This window comes from Oncorhynchus mykiss, chromosome 28 (genome assembly GCF_057628025.1).
Source record: "Oncorhynchus mykiss isolate SJ-2025 chromosome 28, ASM5762802v1, whole genome shotgun sequence".
In the NCBI taxonomy this organism is placed as follows: Eukaryota; Metazoa; Chordata; class Actinopteri; order Salmoniformes; family Salmonidae; genus Oncorhynchus; species Oncorhynchus mykiss.
In genome coordinates, this window is record NC_143049.1 from 27,686,137 (window position 1) to 27,704,053 (window position 17,917).

Here is a 17,917-nt window from a genome sequence, read left to right on the forward strand (position 1 = left end):
CCTCACAGAACGGGACCGCTGAAGGCTGATAAGCGTAGCGCGTAAAAATCTTCTGTCATCTGTTGCAGCACTCACTACCAAGTTCCAAACTACCTCAAGAAGCAACGTCAGCACAAGAACTGTTCGTACAGAGCTTCATGAAATGGGTTTCCATGGCCACACTCAAGCCTAAGGTCACCATGCGCAATTTCAAGTGTCGGCTGGAGTGGTGTAAACTTTGCCGCCTTTGGACTCTGGAGCAGTGGAAACGTGTTCTCTGGAGCTAAAATGCTAAAATTTGTGTATACACTTCACATTTGTGTTCTGATGGTGTCACTGAGTAGGCTGATACCCATTTCATGGGCCCAAGATCCATAGGTAAAGCTGGACATGGCCATATGAATGTTCAATAGGCTGAATAGTGAGGGGATTTTACAGTCAAAGTCCTGCAATAATAGCTACAATGCTAATATTTGTGTAAACTCTTCATAGTTGTGAACATTTCATGGATCCAAGATCCTTAGGGAAGGTTGTATAATGCATACAGTAGTCCCCCAATTCAATTCTGAAGTCTAACAGAGCCTAAATGTTATTTTAAACTGATATATAAATTCAAAAAAATACTGACTTTTTTAAAACAACATTCCAAACCTGTAAAGCATTATCTAGTCTAAATATGGCATGATTCCAATATTTGTATCTGTTTGTGTCAGTTTCATGGGGTACTTTTATTTTCAAGATGAACACAAATTCCACTATTGTGGCTCATAGTTATTGTGACCGATCAACCAATGGTGTGTTAGATTCCACCCATAGACATTTGATTGATGTTACCATATTGGAGAAAAAACTACATGAATGAATAAAGATAAAATATTAAAATGAATTACATTTAGAGTAATTAGATAATACATACAGATATGTAGAGAAAATGTATTCATTTTAGTCAGTATTTTGTATTTCCTTGCTCATTTAATTGTGTGGATTTATTTATCTGTTTCTGTGTGTATTTATTTATAATTGTGGCAGGTTTAGTTCTCTACACACACACGGCGGCTCGCCTTATATGTGAACCCCACGCTGGATCCCCCCAGGAAAACACTGTTGAGAGTTTGAATAGTACAACGTTCAATTTCGACATTTGGTAGTGCATCTGCTTTGTTGCAAAGTATCGTCTCTATAATCTCCCTAGCGGCCTGAGATCTTTCATACCTGAACAGCAGTGTATTATATAAAAAATGAACAGAAAGGGAGAGACAACTTGTAAAAGTTGGACACCGTTCCTTTAAGAGCAGACGTGTCAGTTGATTGGGAGGGTCTTTGTAAGGCCACGTTGCTGAAGTGAAACCAAACTGGAAACCTGAATGTTATGAACAGGAACAATCCTTTAGACTTATTCACAAAGCTACATCTACTCTCCAGTCAATGTTGACTTTTTTCTAATCATCAGAAGAGAAAGAGCAAAGTCAACACATGCTGAGGTGAGTAGAAAGAAAGAAGATATGATAATTGTTTGACATGTCCCATGATGACTGGTATAGCTACCAGTCAAAAGTTTGGACACTTACTCATTCAAGGGTTTTTCTTTATTTGTACTATGTTCTACATTGTAGAATAATAGCGAAGACATCAAAACTATGAAATAACATAGAATCAAATCAAAATAGATGAACAGCTCAAATAAGAAAAGAGAAATGACAGTCCATCATTACCATGAAGGTCAGTCAATCTGGAAATTTTCTAGAACTTTGAAAGTTTCTTCAAGTGTTGTTGCAAAAACCATCAAGCACTATGATGAAACTCGCTCTCATGAGGACTGCCACAGGACAGGAAGACCCAGAGTTACCTCTGCTGCAGAGGATAAGTTCATTAGAGTTAACTGCACCTCTGATTGCAGCCCAAATAAATGCTTCACAGAGTTAAAGTAACAGACACATCTCAACATCAACTGTTCAGAGGAGACTGCATGAATCAGGCCTTCATGGTCAAATTTCTGCAAAGAAACCACTGCTAAAGGACACCAATCAGGAGAAAAAACTTGATTGGGCCAAGAAACACAAGCAATGGACATTAGACCAGTGTAAATCTGTCCTTTGGTCTGATGAGTCCAAATTTGAGATTTTTGGTTACAACCGGTGTCTTTTTGAGATTTTTTATTTAACTAGGCAAGTCAGTTAACCACTAGGCTACCCTGCTGCCCCAGCATAGCCCAGTGGTTAGCGTTGGACTAGTAACCGAAAGGTTGCAAGTTCAAATCCCCGCGCTGACAAGGTACAAATCTGTCGTTCTGCCCCTGAACAAGGCAGTTAACCCACTGTTCCTAGGCCGTCATTGAAAATTAGAATTTGTTCTTAACTGACTTGCCTAGCTAAATAAAAAATCTCAAAAGGACTCATCAGACCAAAGGACAGATTTACACTGGTCTAATGTCCATTGCTTGTGTTTCTTGGCCCAATAAAGTTTTTTCTCCTGATTGGTGTCCTTTAGCAGTGGTTTCTTTGCAGAAATTTGACCATGAAGGCAGTAGATCTAGTTGGTCTGCCATAATATACTAGAGACAGTAAATCTAGCTGTTCTTTTGCAATATAATTGAGACAGTAGATCTAGCTGGTCTGCCATAATATATAGAGACAGTAGATGTAGCTGGTCTGTCATAATATATAGAGACAGTAGATCTAGCTGGTCTGTCATAATATATAGAGACAGTAGATGTAGCTGGTCTGTCATAATATATAGAGACAGTAGATATAGCTGGTCTGTCATAATATATAGAGACAGTAGATATAGCTGGTCTGCCATAATATATAGAGACAGTAGATGTAGCTGGTCTGCCATAATATATAGAGACAGTAGATGTAGCTGGTCTGCCATAATATATAGAGACAGTAGATATAGCTGGTCTGTCATAATATATAGAGACAGTAGATATAGCTGGTCTGCCATAATATATAGAGACAGTAGATGTAGCTGGTCTGCCATAATATATAGAGACAGTAGATGTAGCTGGTCTGCCATAATATATAGAGACAGTAGATATAGCTGGTCTGCCATAATATATAGAGACAGTAGATATAGCGGGTCTGTCATAATATACTAGAGACAGTAACTCTAGATGGTCTTTCGTAATATAATAAAGACAGTAGATATAGCTGGTCTGTCATAATATAAATGTAACAGATCTGGCAGGTCTATCATAATATATTAGAGACTGTAGATGTAGCTGGTCTGTCATAATATAATAGAGAGTAGATCTAGCTGGTCTGTCATAATATAGTAGAGACAGTAAATCTAGTGGGTCTGTCATAATATACTAGAGACAGTAACTCTAGATGGTCTTTCGTAATATAATAAAGACAGTAGATATAGCTGGTCTGTCATAATATAAATGTAACAGATCTGGCAGGTCTAACATAATATATTAGAGACTAGATGTAGCTGGTCTGTCATAATATAATAGAGAGTAGATCTAGCTGGTCTGTCATAATATAGTAGAGACAGTAAATCTAGCGGGTCTGTCATAATATACTAGAGACAGTAACTCTAGATGGTCTTTCGTAATATAATTGAGACAGTAGATCTAGCTAGTCTGCCATAATATAATTGAGACAGTAGATTTAGCTGGTCTGTCATAATATAGTAGAGACATTAGCTCTAGCTAGTCTGTCATAATATAGTAGAGACATTAGCTCTAGCTAGTCTGTCATAATATAGTAGAGACATTAGCTCTAGCTAGTCTGTCATAATATAATTGAGACAGTAGATGTAGCTGATCTGTCATAATATAATAAAGACAGTATATTTCGCAAGTCTATCATAATATATTATAGACTGTAGATGGTCTGTCATAATATAATAGAGACAGTAAATCTACCTGGTCTGTCATAATATAATAGATACAGTAGATGTAGCTCGTTTGTCATAAAATAATTGAGACCGTAGATCTAGCTGGTCTGTCATAATATAATAGAGACAGTAGATGTAGCCGGTCTGTCATAAAATAATTGAGACAGTAGATCTAGCTGGTCTGTCATATTATATAAAAGAGACAGTAGATTTAGCTGGTCTGTCATATTATATAAAAGAGACAGTAGATTTAGCTGGTCTGTCATATTATATAAAAGAGACTGTAGATCTAGCTGGTTTGCCATAATATAATAGAGACAGTTTATATAGCTGGTCTGTCATAATATAATTGAGACAGTAGCTCTAGCTGGTATGTCAAGTTATAATAGAGACAGTATATCTAGTTGGTCTGTCGTAATATAATAGAGACAGTAGATAGAGCTGGTCTGTCATAATATAATAGAGACAGTAGATCAGGCTGGTCTGCCATAATATAATAGAGACAGTAGATCTAGCTGTTCTGTCGTAACATAATAGAGACAATAGATATAGCTGGTCTGTCGTAATTTAATTAATACAGTAGTTGTAGCTGGTCTGTCATAATATAAATGAGACAGTAGATCTAGTTGGTCTGCCATAATATACTACAGACAGTAAATCTAGCTGGTCTTTCGTAATATAATTGAGACAGTAGATCTAGCTGGTCTGCCATAATTTAATTGAGGCAGTAGATCTAGCTAGTCTGTCATAATATAATAAAGACAGTTAATCTAGCTGGTCTTTCGTAGTATAATTTACACAGTAGATCTAGCTGGTCTGCCATAATATAATTGAGACAGTAGATCTAGCTGGTCATTCACAATTTAAAACGGACTGTAGATCTAGCTGGTCTTTCGTAGTATAATTTAGACAGTAGATCTAGCTGGTCTGTCATAATATAATAAAGACAGTTAATCTAGCTGGTCTTTCGTAGTATAATTTACACAGTAGATCTAGCTGGTCTGCCATAATATAATTGAGACAGTAGATCTAGCTGGTCATTCACAATTTAAAACGGACTGTAGATCTAGCTGGTCTTTCATAGTATAATTTAGACAGTAGATCTAGCTGGTCTGTCATAAGAGAATAGAGACGGTAGATCTAGCTGATCTGTCATAATATAATTGGGACAGTAGATCTAGCTGGTCTGTCATAATAAAATAGAGACAGCACATCTAGCCTGGTCTGTCTTAATATAATAAAGACAATAGATGGTCTGCCATAACATAATAGAGACAGTAGATGTAGCTGGTTTGTCATAATATAATTGAGACAATAGATATAGCTGGTCTGTCATAATATAAATGAGACAGTAGATCTAGCAGGTATTATGATAATATATTAGAGACTGTAGATGGTCTGTCATAATATAGTTGAGATGCAGAGTAGGTGAAGGGATGATCTCAACGTGTGGTTCCTACTGTGAAGCATGGAGGAGGAGGTGTGAGGGTGCTTTGCTGGTGACACTGTCAGTGTGGGCAAGCTACTTTTGAACAGTCTATAATATGTTTTGATTTGTTTAAACACTTTTGGTTACTACATGATTCCATATGTGTTATTTCATAGTTTTGATGTCTTCACTATTATTCTACAATGTAGAAAATAGTAAAAAAGAAAAACCCTTGAATGAGTAGGTGTGTCCAAACTTTTGAATGGTACTGTATGAAACAGTGTATTATATTGTTCACACTGACAAACAATTCAATGATAAAAATAAAAACATTTTTTAAAGAATGACTGATTTCAGAGGGGCCAAAACAGATGTAGTTTTCTTTGGTCTGTTCTCAGCTATGGCTTCCTCTGAAGAGCAGCTCCAGTGTTCTATCTGTCTGGATGTGTTCGCTGAGCCAGTCACCACTCCCTGTGGACACAACTTCTGCAAGGCCTGTATCAGAGGATACTGGGATAGCACTGATGTGTGCATGTGTCCCACATGTAAAAATACAGTTTATAAGAGACCAGATCCCTTTTTCAATACTTTCACTTCTGTGAAGGCTGCTCAAGTCAAGGAGTTAGCTCCAGTTCATGTCACACTCATCACCCCAGGACAAGCCCAAACCACAACCCTCAACAAATCTGGAGAAGTACCATGTGACATCTGCACTGAGACAAAGCACATGGCCCTGAAGTCCTGTCTGGTGTGTCTGACCTCTTATTGTGAGGCTCACCTGGAGCATCATCGGATAGTGGCGTCTTTAAAGAAGCACAAGCTGATTGACCCTGTGGAGAACCTGGAAGACAGGGTGTGTAAGAAGCATGAGAGACCCCTGGAGCTGTTCTGTAAGAGAGACCAAGCATGTGTGTGTCAGTTCTGCACCGAGACAGACCACAAGACTCATAAAACTGTCCCCATAGAGGAAGAGTATGGAGAGAGGAAAGCTCAGATGGGGAAAAGTAAGGATACATTTCAGAAGATGATCCAGGAGAGACTGAAGAAGGTTAAGGAGATTGAACAGGCAGTAGAGCTCAGCAAGAGAGACGCAGAGAGAGAGATAGCAGACAGTTTGCAGGTCTTCGCTGCTCTGGTTCGTTCCATTGAGAGAAACCAGGCTGAGCTCATTGAGGTGGTTGAGGAGAAGCAGAAAGCAGCCGAGAGACAGGCTGAAAGGCTCATTAAAGAGCTGGAGCAAGAAATCACTGAACTAAAGAGCAGAAGCACTGAGCTGGAGCAGCTCTCAGATATTAAGGACCACCTCCACCTCCTTCAGAGCTCCACATCCCTCTATACCACCCTTCCACCTACCAAGAACTGGTCTGAGATCAGTGTTCACAGCGATCTGTGTGTTGGAACTGTGAGGAGAGCTGTGTCTCAACTGGAGGAGACACTCAATAAATATATGGAGATGTTTCCTCAAATCAAGCTGAAGAGGATGCAGCAGTGTGCAGTGGATGTGACGCTGGACCCTGACACAGCATGTCCTTATCTTATCCTGTCTGAGGACCGGAAAGAAGTGAGATATGGAGCCATAAAGCAGGAACTCCCAGACAACCCAGAGAGGTTTGATTGTCATCCCCGTGTGTTAGGAATGGAGGGGTTCTCTTCAGGGAAATTCTACTATGAGGTACAGGTGAAGGAGAAGACTTGGTGGGCCTTAGGAGTGGCTAGAGAGTCCATCAACAGGAAGGGGATGAATGTACTGAGTCCTGAATTTGGAGCCTGGACTATAGAGCTGAGGAATAGGAATGAGTATGGAGCTCGCACTGAGCTTGTAGTTCCCCTCAACATGAGAGAGAAGCCCCAGAAAGTGGGCGTGTTTGTAGATTATAAGAAGGGTCAGGTCTCCTTTTACAATGTGGAGGCCAGGTCTCATATCTACTCTTTCACAGACTGCACCTTCATTGAGAGACTCTACCCACTGTTGTCTTCACCTGATCCTTCTGGTGATAACTCAGCTCCACTTATCTTCTCTCCTGTCATGTCTGAGTTTAGTCAATAGGAAATTCAGTCACAGGAAAGCACAGCGATGTGCCTTAATGAATGTGTTTATAGATTGTTATCTATGGTCAGATTGTATAATTAAGCAGTAAGGCCCGAGGTGTGTGGTTTATTGGACAATATTTTTCTTATTTACAATGATGACCTGTCAAATATTTACAGTATGTATAGTGTAACTATATACACATCAATAACACTACATGAAGAGCAAACACAAAACGCTAAACACAATGATACAAACACATTCTTCAGTAAAAAAATACGGATGCAGCCTTTAGCAGTGGTATACTGGCCATATACCAAAAGGGAAAGGGGATACCTAGTCAGTTGCACAACTAAATGAATTCAACTGAAATGTGTCCACATGTAACCCAACACCTCTGAATCAGTCCATTTCATCAGCGCCCAGGGAACAGTTATTGTGGGGGTTAACTGCCTTATTCAAGGGCAGAATGGCAGATTTTTCCACCTTGCCCTGCTCGAGGTGACTTATTGCTATTATAAACCGGTTACCATGAATATAACAATAAACAAGTATTTTTGCATCATGTCTGTGGTATATTGTCTGATATACACATGGCTGGAATGCTGTCAGCATCCAAGACCCAAACTACCCGGTTTATGATGGATGCTTCTCCGATGTCTTAACTGTAAATTGCTATGAAAAAAAATAAAAAAAGTTGTCTCTAGTCCATGTGCCATTATTTTCTTCCTGTACAAAATACATATGCCCCTCATTCCTCCCCTCATTGTATAAAGAGTTAGGGCCAGCTCGCTGTCATGCCAAAATGTCCCCCGGCCAAAAAGTGTCCCCCTCTGCGTTACAATGGGATTCTATAAACTACGTCTGTTGCTATATCAACGGTGTGATGGCAAAATGATTCAAATTTTGGATATCATTACAGCCGAAATGATGTTCTTTTCGTCATCACTATGCAAACAAGGCTGATTTCCATTACAATCCATTAGAATTTCGCTGTTTAAACAAGTTGTTTTGCTAATAAAACGAAAACTTCTAACTACTTTTGGGTACCTTGTTAACATTACATGAAATCCAATGCTTAAATATTGCTACGTTTTGGAAATGTCAAATAAAACATGTAATCTGCTTGACACATTAAAGTTACCTTACAGATCATGAAGTCGGATAATTTCCACGCCATTCATATGCAAATCCATTTGATTCATACACTGGCTTGTCTGGCTGTCATGTTTTATTTTCACCTGCCCTTCCCTACACTGAAATATAATTTCAGTAGTCCTCTATCTTGATTTTTTTTAAACTCTAACTCACATAGCTCATTAGTACACCATTGGGGTTGAAAATATATGTATCTATTGTCGGTCCTAGGATACAACAATGAAAACCAACCTGGCAATATTTAAGTTTGTAATACATAAACTTTTATCTTTTTGGGTACAATTGTGTTATTAATTTATTTGCAGATGTTTTTGTACGCTCACATGGTAATCAGACTAAATTACTGAATTCTGGTGTGTGGGATATTGAGGAGGTGGTTGCTGTGTGTGTGGGATATTGAGGAGGTGGTTGCTGTGTGTGTGGGATATTGAGGAGGTGGTTGCTGTGTGTGTGGGATATTGAGGAGGTGGTTGCTGTGGGAATGTTCTGCCTGTCACTTGTTCTCAACAGGCAGCCAGTTTCAGAAGGGGAACTTGACTGCAAAGTCCAGGCACTGCTGCTCTGAGTGTTTGCAGTGCTAGTTAATCTGTGTATCTCACATATGATGTGCCCAGTATGATAGTTTTCTTGCTCTTTCTTAGCAGATAATGACAACTTGACAATAACAGTAGCTGTAGATGATGTAATGAAAGGTTGGAGGGTGGTGGGTAATGGAGGACATCAGGTGGATCCACGTCTGGGTGTTGGGCAGAACCCCTAGGCCCTGGAGAACAGGAGCAGAGTTAAAGGGAACAGGGTAGGAGACAAAGATGTAAACAGTAAAGTTACACTTTACTGTGCGAAAATGTGATGGATTAGTGCAGTGTTATAAATGGGAGATATGTACTTTTCAACACTTGGAAGGTATAGCCTACCTCAAGCTGGTCCCCTCTCTGACTCAGAGCACAGAGAATCAGACTGATTCGAACTCACTGGTTCTGGTGGATGGGATACCTCCTGGGGGGCTCGGACCGTCGATGGTCCTAAAGGCATTTGGAGAGAAATTGAAGAGATACAGTTTTATAAGCTCAGCATAACTACCCTTTCTTGCTTTCTCTAATGTCAACCAAACTTCACATATTGTCTATTGGACTTCAGCGAAGTGTAGGGCATCAGTGGTCGACCGGCCAACTGGAGAAGTTGTTGGCTTCCACCGAGGTAACCAGAAGATAATGAGAAAAATATCAGTGTTAGGGAAACTAAAACAAGCTTTATGTGCAAATACAAATAGTTATCTGAGATTTGTTATATTCACTTTAATAGATGGTGACCCCAACTAGGAGGTGAAAGAGCAGTGAGGTTTCCCAGGTCTCGCCTTCCTTTGGTCCTTCTTCCAAACCAAGTCATTCGCTCACATGTCGTAGCGCTTGGTGCCCTTCTTGATATATCTCTTGGAGGGCCAGAAAATAAGTTAAGTCATTTTTACCTCGTCAAAAAAACTCCACATCCTTCTCAGTCCGTGCCTGAATGTGGTCGTCAAAGGCGTTCTGATCTGGTTCGACAACTTCCACCACATCAGGTGAAGTTTCAGTGATCTGAAAGGACGTTATACAAAAATAGCAATATACAAAAATAGCAATAGACAAACACTAAGTCGATTACACATTTGAAAGACCGTATATGCAGTGCTTGTACATTATATACAATTGCATTGTTTATCCCAGTCAACAGCTGCGGCTCCCGTCCGTACTCTGCCTGGATGCTGCTGTTGTGTGCAAAGAGAATTACCTTCAGGTTGTTCTCCCACTCTTCCTTGTACCAATCAAGGGACTTATCCATAGCAGTCTTGAGGGTCTGGTTGGTCCATTCACCGTACCATGGAAAAACAAACAAATTGTAAAAAATAAAAAATTAAACACTGGTGACAGAATATAACTTATAACATCCGCACTTTGTTCCAGCATTCATGACCTTGGTCCCACAAGATGACCTCAGGAGAACCGTGGAGGTTGAAGATGTCCATTACCTTGGAGGTGGCATCGCCTGTCCACCTCCTTGATCGGTATCATAGCTAGCAACATGTGGATAGCCTATTTAGAGTGTTGGGCCAGTAACCGCAAGGTTGCTGGATCGAATCCCTGAGCTGACAAGCTAAGAATCTGTCGTTCTGCCCCTGAGCAAGGCAGTTAACCCATTGTTCCCCTGGCGCCGAAGATGTGGATGTCGATTATGGCAGCCACCCACACCTCTCTGATTCAGAGGGGTTTGGTTAAATGCAGAAGACACATTTCAGTTGAATACATTCAGTTGGACAACTGACTAGGTATCTCCCTTTCCCTGTATGGAAAATGGTTGTTGAAAAATCGTTGTACATAGTTAAATCCGTCCAGTTATCTAATAGAAGTTAACTGCTTAACGTTACCCTGAATTGTGAATTTCTCTGAATGTTGCGCCTCTTGTCGAGATCAGCGGTGCCTTCATAGTACTTCGCCTGGTTGGAAAGATACAAGAAAATCTCAGTGGGATACCATTGAAGTGCAAGCTACATACAAACAGAAAGCTACAATAATAGTTACAGTAGCTAGCTAACGTTAGCTAAATAAAACAATTTTAGCTAACGTTAGCTGGGGGGGGGGGGGACTTTTTGGCAGTGGGACATGACAGGCCCTTGACCACTAGAGGGGCTCCCAGTAAAAAAATAATTTGCTCGGGGCCACTGAAAAGGCTAGAGCTGGCCACACACACACATTAATGAACCCACAGCTCCTCTCTCCCTGTCAGACGTCTGGTGTTTCCTGCCATGGTCACCTTGATCATCTCAACCCTTACCTTCCCCCCTGGGTTTGGACAGTTCATGGCTGGACAGGTCAGTAGTTCCATTCTTTAAATATCTGTGTCTGTTAACAATTTGTCTAAAGCAATTGTCTAAAGCAGCCTCTTCTCCTCGTGGAGGCTACTTAATTTTCTCTGTGAAAGGACGTGTCCTGTGTGGTCTTCACCTATCCTCTTCGATCAGTGAAGGGAAAGAGATAAGGAAAGGAAGCCAATTTAAACTATTGAGATTGATACAGTACATGCCAATCCTAACAGTTGTCTCTCCTTCTCTCCTCAGCTGACGCAGCATGAGTCACTGGTGGCGTTGTTGGACAACCGCACGTGGTCTCGCCAGGGTGTTGCCGAGGAGTTTGACTACATCAGCCACTCCCACGCCTGGAAACACCCCCAGGTCAATGTCTTCATCACTCTCATCTTCTTCATTGTGATGAAGGTACATGTGTGTTTTAAACTAGAGAGAGTTTTTGTGTGTGGGTTTGGGAGAAGCGAGTCTGATTTGTTTATGATTGTGTTGGTGTGAAAATTAGGATACTATGCCTCTATTCTGTGTTTATTTTCAGTTTCCTCTTGTACACTTCTGACTTTCTTTCTCTCTAGTTCTGGATGTCTGCAGTAGCTACCACCATGCCTGTACCATGTGGGGCCTTCATGCCAGTTTTCCTCATTGGTAAGTAACTTGCTGTGTGTGAGAACTTGTGAAAAAACACCTGCATGTTTACAAACAATATATTTGTGTGATGTGCAGGTGCAGCATTTGGGCGTCTGGTAGGCGAGACCATGGCAGTCATGTTCCCTGATGGCATCCATGCCGATGGCAGTGTCTATCCCATAGTGCCTGGTGGCTATGCTGTTGTGGGTGAGTAATGTGTGTCTCCGTATCACACTTCACCAGTTGCATTAAAAATAACACCTTTTCTTAACCTTTAGGTTCCATTACGGCTCTAACGTGTCTGCTTATCACTGAAACCAAACGTGAAACTGAGCTTCTCCATAGGCTCCATTTTGGCTCTCTGTTCTCTGAAGTGATCGAAACTACAGGCTAGTGTGATGCCCAAGCTATTTTCAATTGTGTCATCTTATTGAATGTGACTGATGAATGAATTCTGCTACGATAGAGAAGTCAGCAGGTTTTGGGGTGAAATAAAAACAAATGTAGTCCTCATTGATTTTCTTGTTTAGTGGGCCATGAGCGGTACATGACCTTGAACAATTCATTAAACATTTGACCTGAAATACTTGTTGACTAAATGTGACTATTTCATTCACAAATCACTAGCTTGTGTTTTCATTTGTTGTGTTGTTTAGAACAATGAAGATGACAAATACACATTAAAACATCTGAGGGATAGGCGTCCCGTCAACGGGACCGTTCTAAATCCTGCAGCTCCTTGTCACAATCGCTGATTCTAGAGAAACAACAAATGTCGGTACATATACAGTGCCTTGCGAAAGTATTCGGCCCCCTTGAACTTTGCGACCTTTTGCCACATTTCAGGCTTCAAACATAAAGATATAAAACTGTATTGTTTTGTGAAGAATCAACAACAAGTGGGACACAATCATGAAGTGGAACGACATTTATTGGATATTTCAAACTTTTTAAACAAATCAAAAACTGAAAAATTGGGCGTGCAAAATTATTCAGCCCCTTTACTTTCAGTGCAGCAAACTCTCTCCAGAAGTTCAGTGAGGATCTCTGAATGATCCAATGTTGACCTAAATGACTAATGATGATAAATACAATCCACCTGTGTGTAATCAAGTCTCCGTATAAATGCACCTGCACTGTGATAGTCTCAGAGGTCCGTTAAAAGCGCAGAGAGCATCATGAAGAACAAGGAACACACCAGGCAGGTCCGAGATACTGTTGTGAAGAAGTTTAAAGCCGGATTTGGATACAAAAAGATTTCCCAAGCTTTAAACATCCCAAGGAGCACTGTGCAAGCGATAATATTGAAATGGAAGGAGTATCAGACCACTGCAAATCTACCAAGACCTGGCCGTCCCTCTAAACTTTCAGCTCATACAAGGAGAAGACTGATCAGAGATGCAGCCAAGAGGCCCATGATCACTCTGGATGAACTGCAGAGATCTACAGCTGAGGTGGGAGACTCTGTCCATAGGACAACAATCAGTCGTATATTGCACAAATCTGGCCTTTATGGAAGAGTGGCAAGAAGAAAGCCATTTCTTAAAGATATCCATAAACAGTGTCGTTTAAAGTTTGCCACAAGCCACCTGGGAGACACACTAAACATGTGGAAGAAGGTGCTCTGGTCAGATGAAACCAAAATTGAACTTTTTGGCAACAATGCAAAACGTTATGTTTGGCGTAAAAGCAACACAGCTGAACACACCATCCCCACTGTCAAACATGGTGGTGGCAGCATCATGGTTTGGGCCTGCTTTTCTTCAGCAGGGACAGGGAAGATGGTTAAAATTGATGGGAAGATGGATGGAGCCAAATACAGGACCATTCTGGAAGAAAACCTGATGGAGTCTGCAAAAGACCTGAGACTGGGACGGAGATTTGTTTTCCAACAAGACAATGATCCAAAACATAAAGCAAAATCTACAATGGAATGGTTCAAAAATAAACATATCCAGGTGTTAGAATGGCCAAGTCAAAGTCCAGACCTGAATCCAATCGAGAATCTGTGGAAAGAACTGAAAACTGCTGTTCACAAATGCTCTCCATCCAACCTCACTGAGCTCGAGCTGTTTTGCAAGGAGGAATGGGAAAAAATGTCAGTCTCTCGATGTGCAAAACTGATAGAGACATACCCCAAGCGACTTACAGCTGTAATCGCAGCAAAAGGTGGCGCTACAAATTATTAACTTAAGGGGGCTGAATAATTTTGCACGCCCAATTTTTCAGTTTTTGATTTGTTAAAAAAGTTTGAAATATCCAATAAATGTCGTTCCACTTTATGATTGTGTCCCACTTGTTGTTGATTCCTCACAAAAAAATACAGTTTTATATCTTTATGTTTGAAGCCTGAAATGTGGCAAAAGGTCGCAAAGTTCAAGGGGGCCGAATACTTTCGCAAGGCACTGTAAGTGTCTTATATCGGCTGAAAGATTAAATTCTTGTTAATAGAACTGCACTGTCCAATTTACAGTAGCTATTACTGCAAAAAACTGCCATGCTATTGTTTGTGGAGAGCTCCTAACAACAAAACACTTTTCACAGCGATAGGTTTGATAAATTCACATCTGAAGGTGAAATGGGTACTTACATTCTGAAATCTTACTCTGATTTATCATCCAAAGTGTCCCAGAGATAATATGAAGTGTTGTTTTGTTAGATAAAATCCTTTTTCATATCCTAAAAAGGTCCATATAGCATGCACAATCGAATTTGTATTTCCACTCGTTCAATTTGCAAAGAAAGGAATCTGTGAAAAACTAACCCTAAACGTTGTTTCAACCAGTCAAATCACGTTCATATTTATTCCTCAGAGATCCTAGAACATAACCAGACTTCACTATATGATTAGGGGTGTAGTATATCTTATAGGACACCAAATTTGGTCAAAGAGCGACGCCTTCATCGACTGTAACTGTCAAATAAGCACCAATCGGGGTCAAACAAAGCTAGCTAGATAGCCAATGAGCTGGGCTTTACAGGAGTATCCGGAAACCCCGTATCTGTCGCAAAGTGTAGCTGCTAACCTTGTACGACAGCCAGCCTTTTCCTTTTGGACAAAAATTAAGAATATGGAGCGTTATGAAGTTATGAAAACTGGGTGTTTTGCAAATGTTGAACTTATAATATGGCTACTAATACTGTAAAAGCTAAATCAAAGTCCAAGTACACAGATTTGACGATATTCTTGCAGAAAAATGTAATGTGAATGTAAATGTCTTCTTCACGATTTGCCCAAATGTACCTGCCTGACTTCACACTAAATGTCATGTAGTGTGCTCATACTTCAAGTTCTGTTTGCACAGACACTGCTACCATCTTGTGGACACCAGCATAATTACAACCAGAGTGATTGCTAGGTGTGGGAACTTTGTTGCATTTCAAAGATGGTGGAAGAGAAAAAAAAAAGTTATCTTTGTATTTTCTTCTACCAGAGCTATTATATTACATTCTACATTCAATTCACATTTCCACAAACATCAAAGTAGTTTTGTCGAGGTAGGTTCCTTGTCAATCATTTGCTTATTGGTGAAATCAGCAATCAGACAATATCTTTAAGTAAATCAATCATTAATTTATTTATGCAATTGCAGACAGAAGTTGACAACGGGAACATAGCATGCATGTTTCCGAGTAAGTTTGCACCCCACCTAAGGGCACAACTGATTTTATACATGTAATCACTCCCTAGTGATATGATCACCTACGTCAATGTAGGTGTGTACCAATAAGCTGAGCTTACCTTATAAGGCAACCTAGTACAGTAGCTTCTCTGAATTTATTAGCATTGTCCACTGTCACACAAGATCAAAATGTCAAAACCAGACAGTGGTTCTGTCTCTTTATCTAGTTTCGGTCGGACTCAAACCTAGACTGCAAGCACACTCTCACAACAGCCAGGGCTTAACCACAAAGACTAATATAGATGCTTGTGCAACGTATAGTGGCAGAGTTTAGACACATAACATATGAATCTTAAGGTCCCCTTAGTCAATAATGGGGGGTGTCTTTGGGACCCACCACCTACAGTTCTTTTCAAATGGTACCAAGAATATGAAAATCCTTGAGCTACAGGCAGTTAGATTTGGGTATGTAATTTTAGGCGAAAATTGGAAAAAAAATGACTAGCCTATTCAACCTCTCTTTCGTATCGTCTGAGATCCCCAAAGATTGGATAGCTCTTCAAAGGGGGAGGCACTCTAGACCCAAACTGTTATAGACCTAAATCCATCCTGCCCTGTCTTTCTAAAATCTTCTAAAGCCAAGTTAATAAACAGATCACCGACCATTTCGAATCCCACTATGCAATCTGGTTTCCGAGCTGGTCATGGGTGCACCTCAGCCACGCTCAGGGTCAGAAACGATATCATAACAGCCATCGATAAAAGACAGTACTGTGCAGCCGTCTTCATCAACCTGGCCAAGGCTTTCGACTCTGTCAATCACCTCATTCTTATGGGCAGACTCAAAGACTCAAATGACTGCCTCGCTTGGTTCACCAACTACTTCTCAGATAGAGTTCAGTGTATCAAATTGGAGGGCCTGTTGTCCGGACCTCTGGCAGTCTCTATGAGGGTGCCACAGGGTTCAATTCTCGGGCTGACTCTCTTCTCTGAATTTATCAATGATGTCGCTCTTGCTGCTGGTGATTCTCTGATCCACCTCTACGCAGACGACTCCCTTCTGTATACATCTGGCCCTTCTTTGAACACTGTGCTAACAAACATCAAAACGAGCTTCAACGCCATACAACACTCCTTCCGTGGCCTCCAACTTCTTTTAAATGCTAGTAAAACTAAGTGCATGCTCTTCAACCGATTTCTGCCCGCACCCTCCCGCCCGACTAGCATCACTGCTCTGGACGGTTCTGACCTATAATATGTGGACAACTACAAATACCTAGGTGTCTGGTTAGACTGTAAACTCTCCTTCCAGACTCACATTAAGCATCTCCAATCCGAAATTAAATGTAGAATCGGCGTCCTATTTCACAACAAAACCTCCTTCACTCATGCTGCCAAACAGACCCCCGTAAAACTGACTATCTTACCGATCCTTGACTTTGGCAATGTCATTTACAAAATAGCCTCCAACACTCTACTCAGCAAACTGGATGTAGTCTATCACAGTGCCATCCGTTTGATCACCAAAGCCCCATATACTATCCACCACTGCGACCTGTATGCTCTCGTTGGCTGGCCTTTCACTACATATCCGTCGCCAAACCCATTGGCTCCAGGTCATCTATAAGTCTTTGCTAGGTAAAGCCCCGCCTTATCTCAGCTCACTGGTCACCATAGCAACACCCATCCGCAGCACGCACTCCAGCAGGTATATTGCACTGGTCATCCAGTCCTATTCCTTTGGCCGCCTTTCCTTCCAGTTCTCTGCTGCCAATGGCTGGAACAAAAATCTCTGAAGCTGGAGTCTTATATCTCCCTCTCTAACTTTAAGCATCAGCTGTCAGAGCAGCTTACCGTTCACTGTGCCAATCTGTAAATAGCATTCCCAACTGCCTCATCCCCATATTATTACTTACCCTCTTGCACCCCAGTATCTCTACCTGCACATCTATCACTCCAGTGTTAATGCTAAATTGTCATTATTTCGCCTCTATGGCCTATTTATTGCCTTACCTCCCTACTCTTCTACATTTGCACACACTGTACATAGATGTTTCTATTGTTCTTTTCTTTTGTGTTATTGACTGTACGTTTGTTTATGTGTAACTCTGTGTTGTTGTTTTTGTTTTCTGCTTTGCTTTACCTTGGCCAGGTTGCAGTTGTAAATGAGAACTTGTTCTCAACTGGGCCTACCTGGTTAAATCAATAAAATAAAAAAAATGAGAACAGGATGCACCTGAGCTCAATTTCAAATCTCATCGCAAAGGGCCTTAATACTTATGTAAATAAGGTATTTCTGTTTATTTTTTTATACATTTGAAAACACAGGATTGCATCGAGGCACAGATCTGGGGAGGGGTACCAAAACATTTCTTAAATGGAAGAAGTTTGGA

At 40.7% G+C, this 17,917-nt stretch overlaps 2 protein-coding genes across 3 annotated transcripts in view; both read left to right on the forward strand.

Annotated features, from left to right (window-relative positions):
* LOC110508195 (chloride channel protein 2) overlaps positions 1-17,917 on the forward strand; it is a 117,699-nt gene that overhangs the window by 84,478 nt on the left and 15,304 nt on the right. For both annotated transcript variants that reach the window (XM_090224882.1, XM_036965953.2), the window contains 4 exons: positions 11,199-11,283; positions 11,530-11,685; positions 11,850-11,919; positions 11,998-12,108. In XM_090224882.1, coding sequence (XP_090081008.1) covers positions 11,199-11,283; positions 11,530-11,685; positions 11,850-11,919; positions 11,998-12,108 — 422 coding nt within the window. The remainder of the gene's footprint in view (positions 1-11,198; positions 11,284-11,529; positions 11,686-11,849; positions 11,920-11,997; positions 12,109-17,917) is intronic.
* Positions 1,009-7,986, forward strand: LOC149970814 (E3 ubiquitin-protein ligase TRIM39-like). The gene is made up of 2 exons (XM_090224883.1): positions 1,009-1,460; positions 5,650-7,986. The coding sequence occupies exon 2, from the start codon at positions 5,652-5,654 to the stop codon at positions 7,296-7,298; it is 1,647 nt and encodes a 548-aa protein (XP_090081009.1). The 5' UTR covers positions 1,009-1,460; positions 5,650-5,651; the 3' UTR covers positions 7,299-7,986.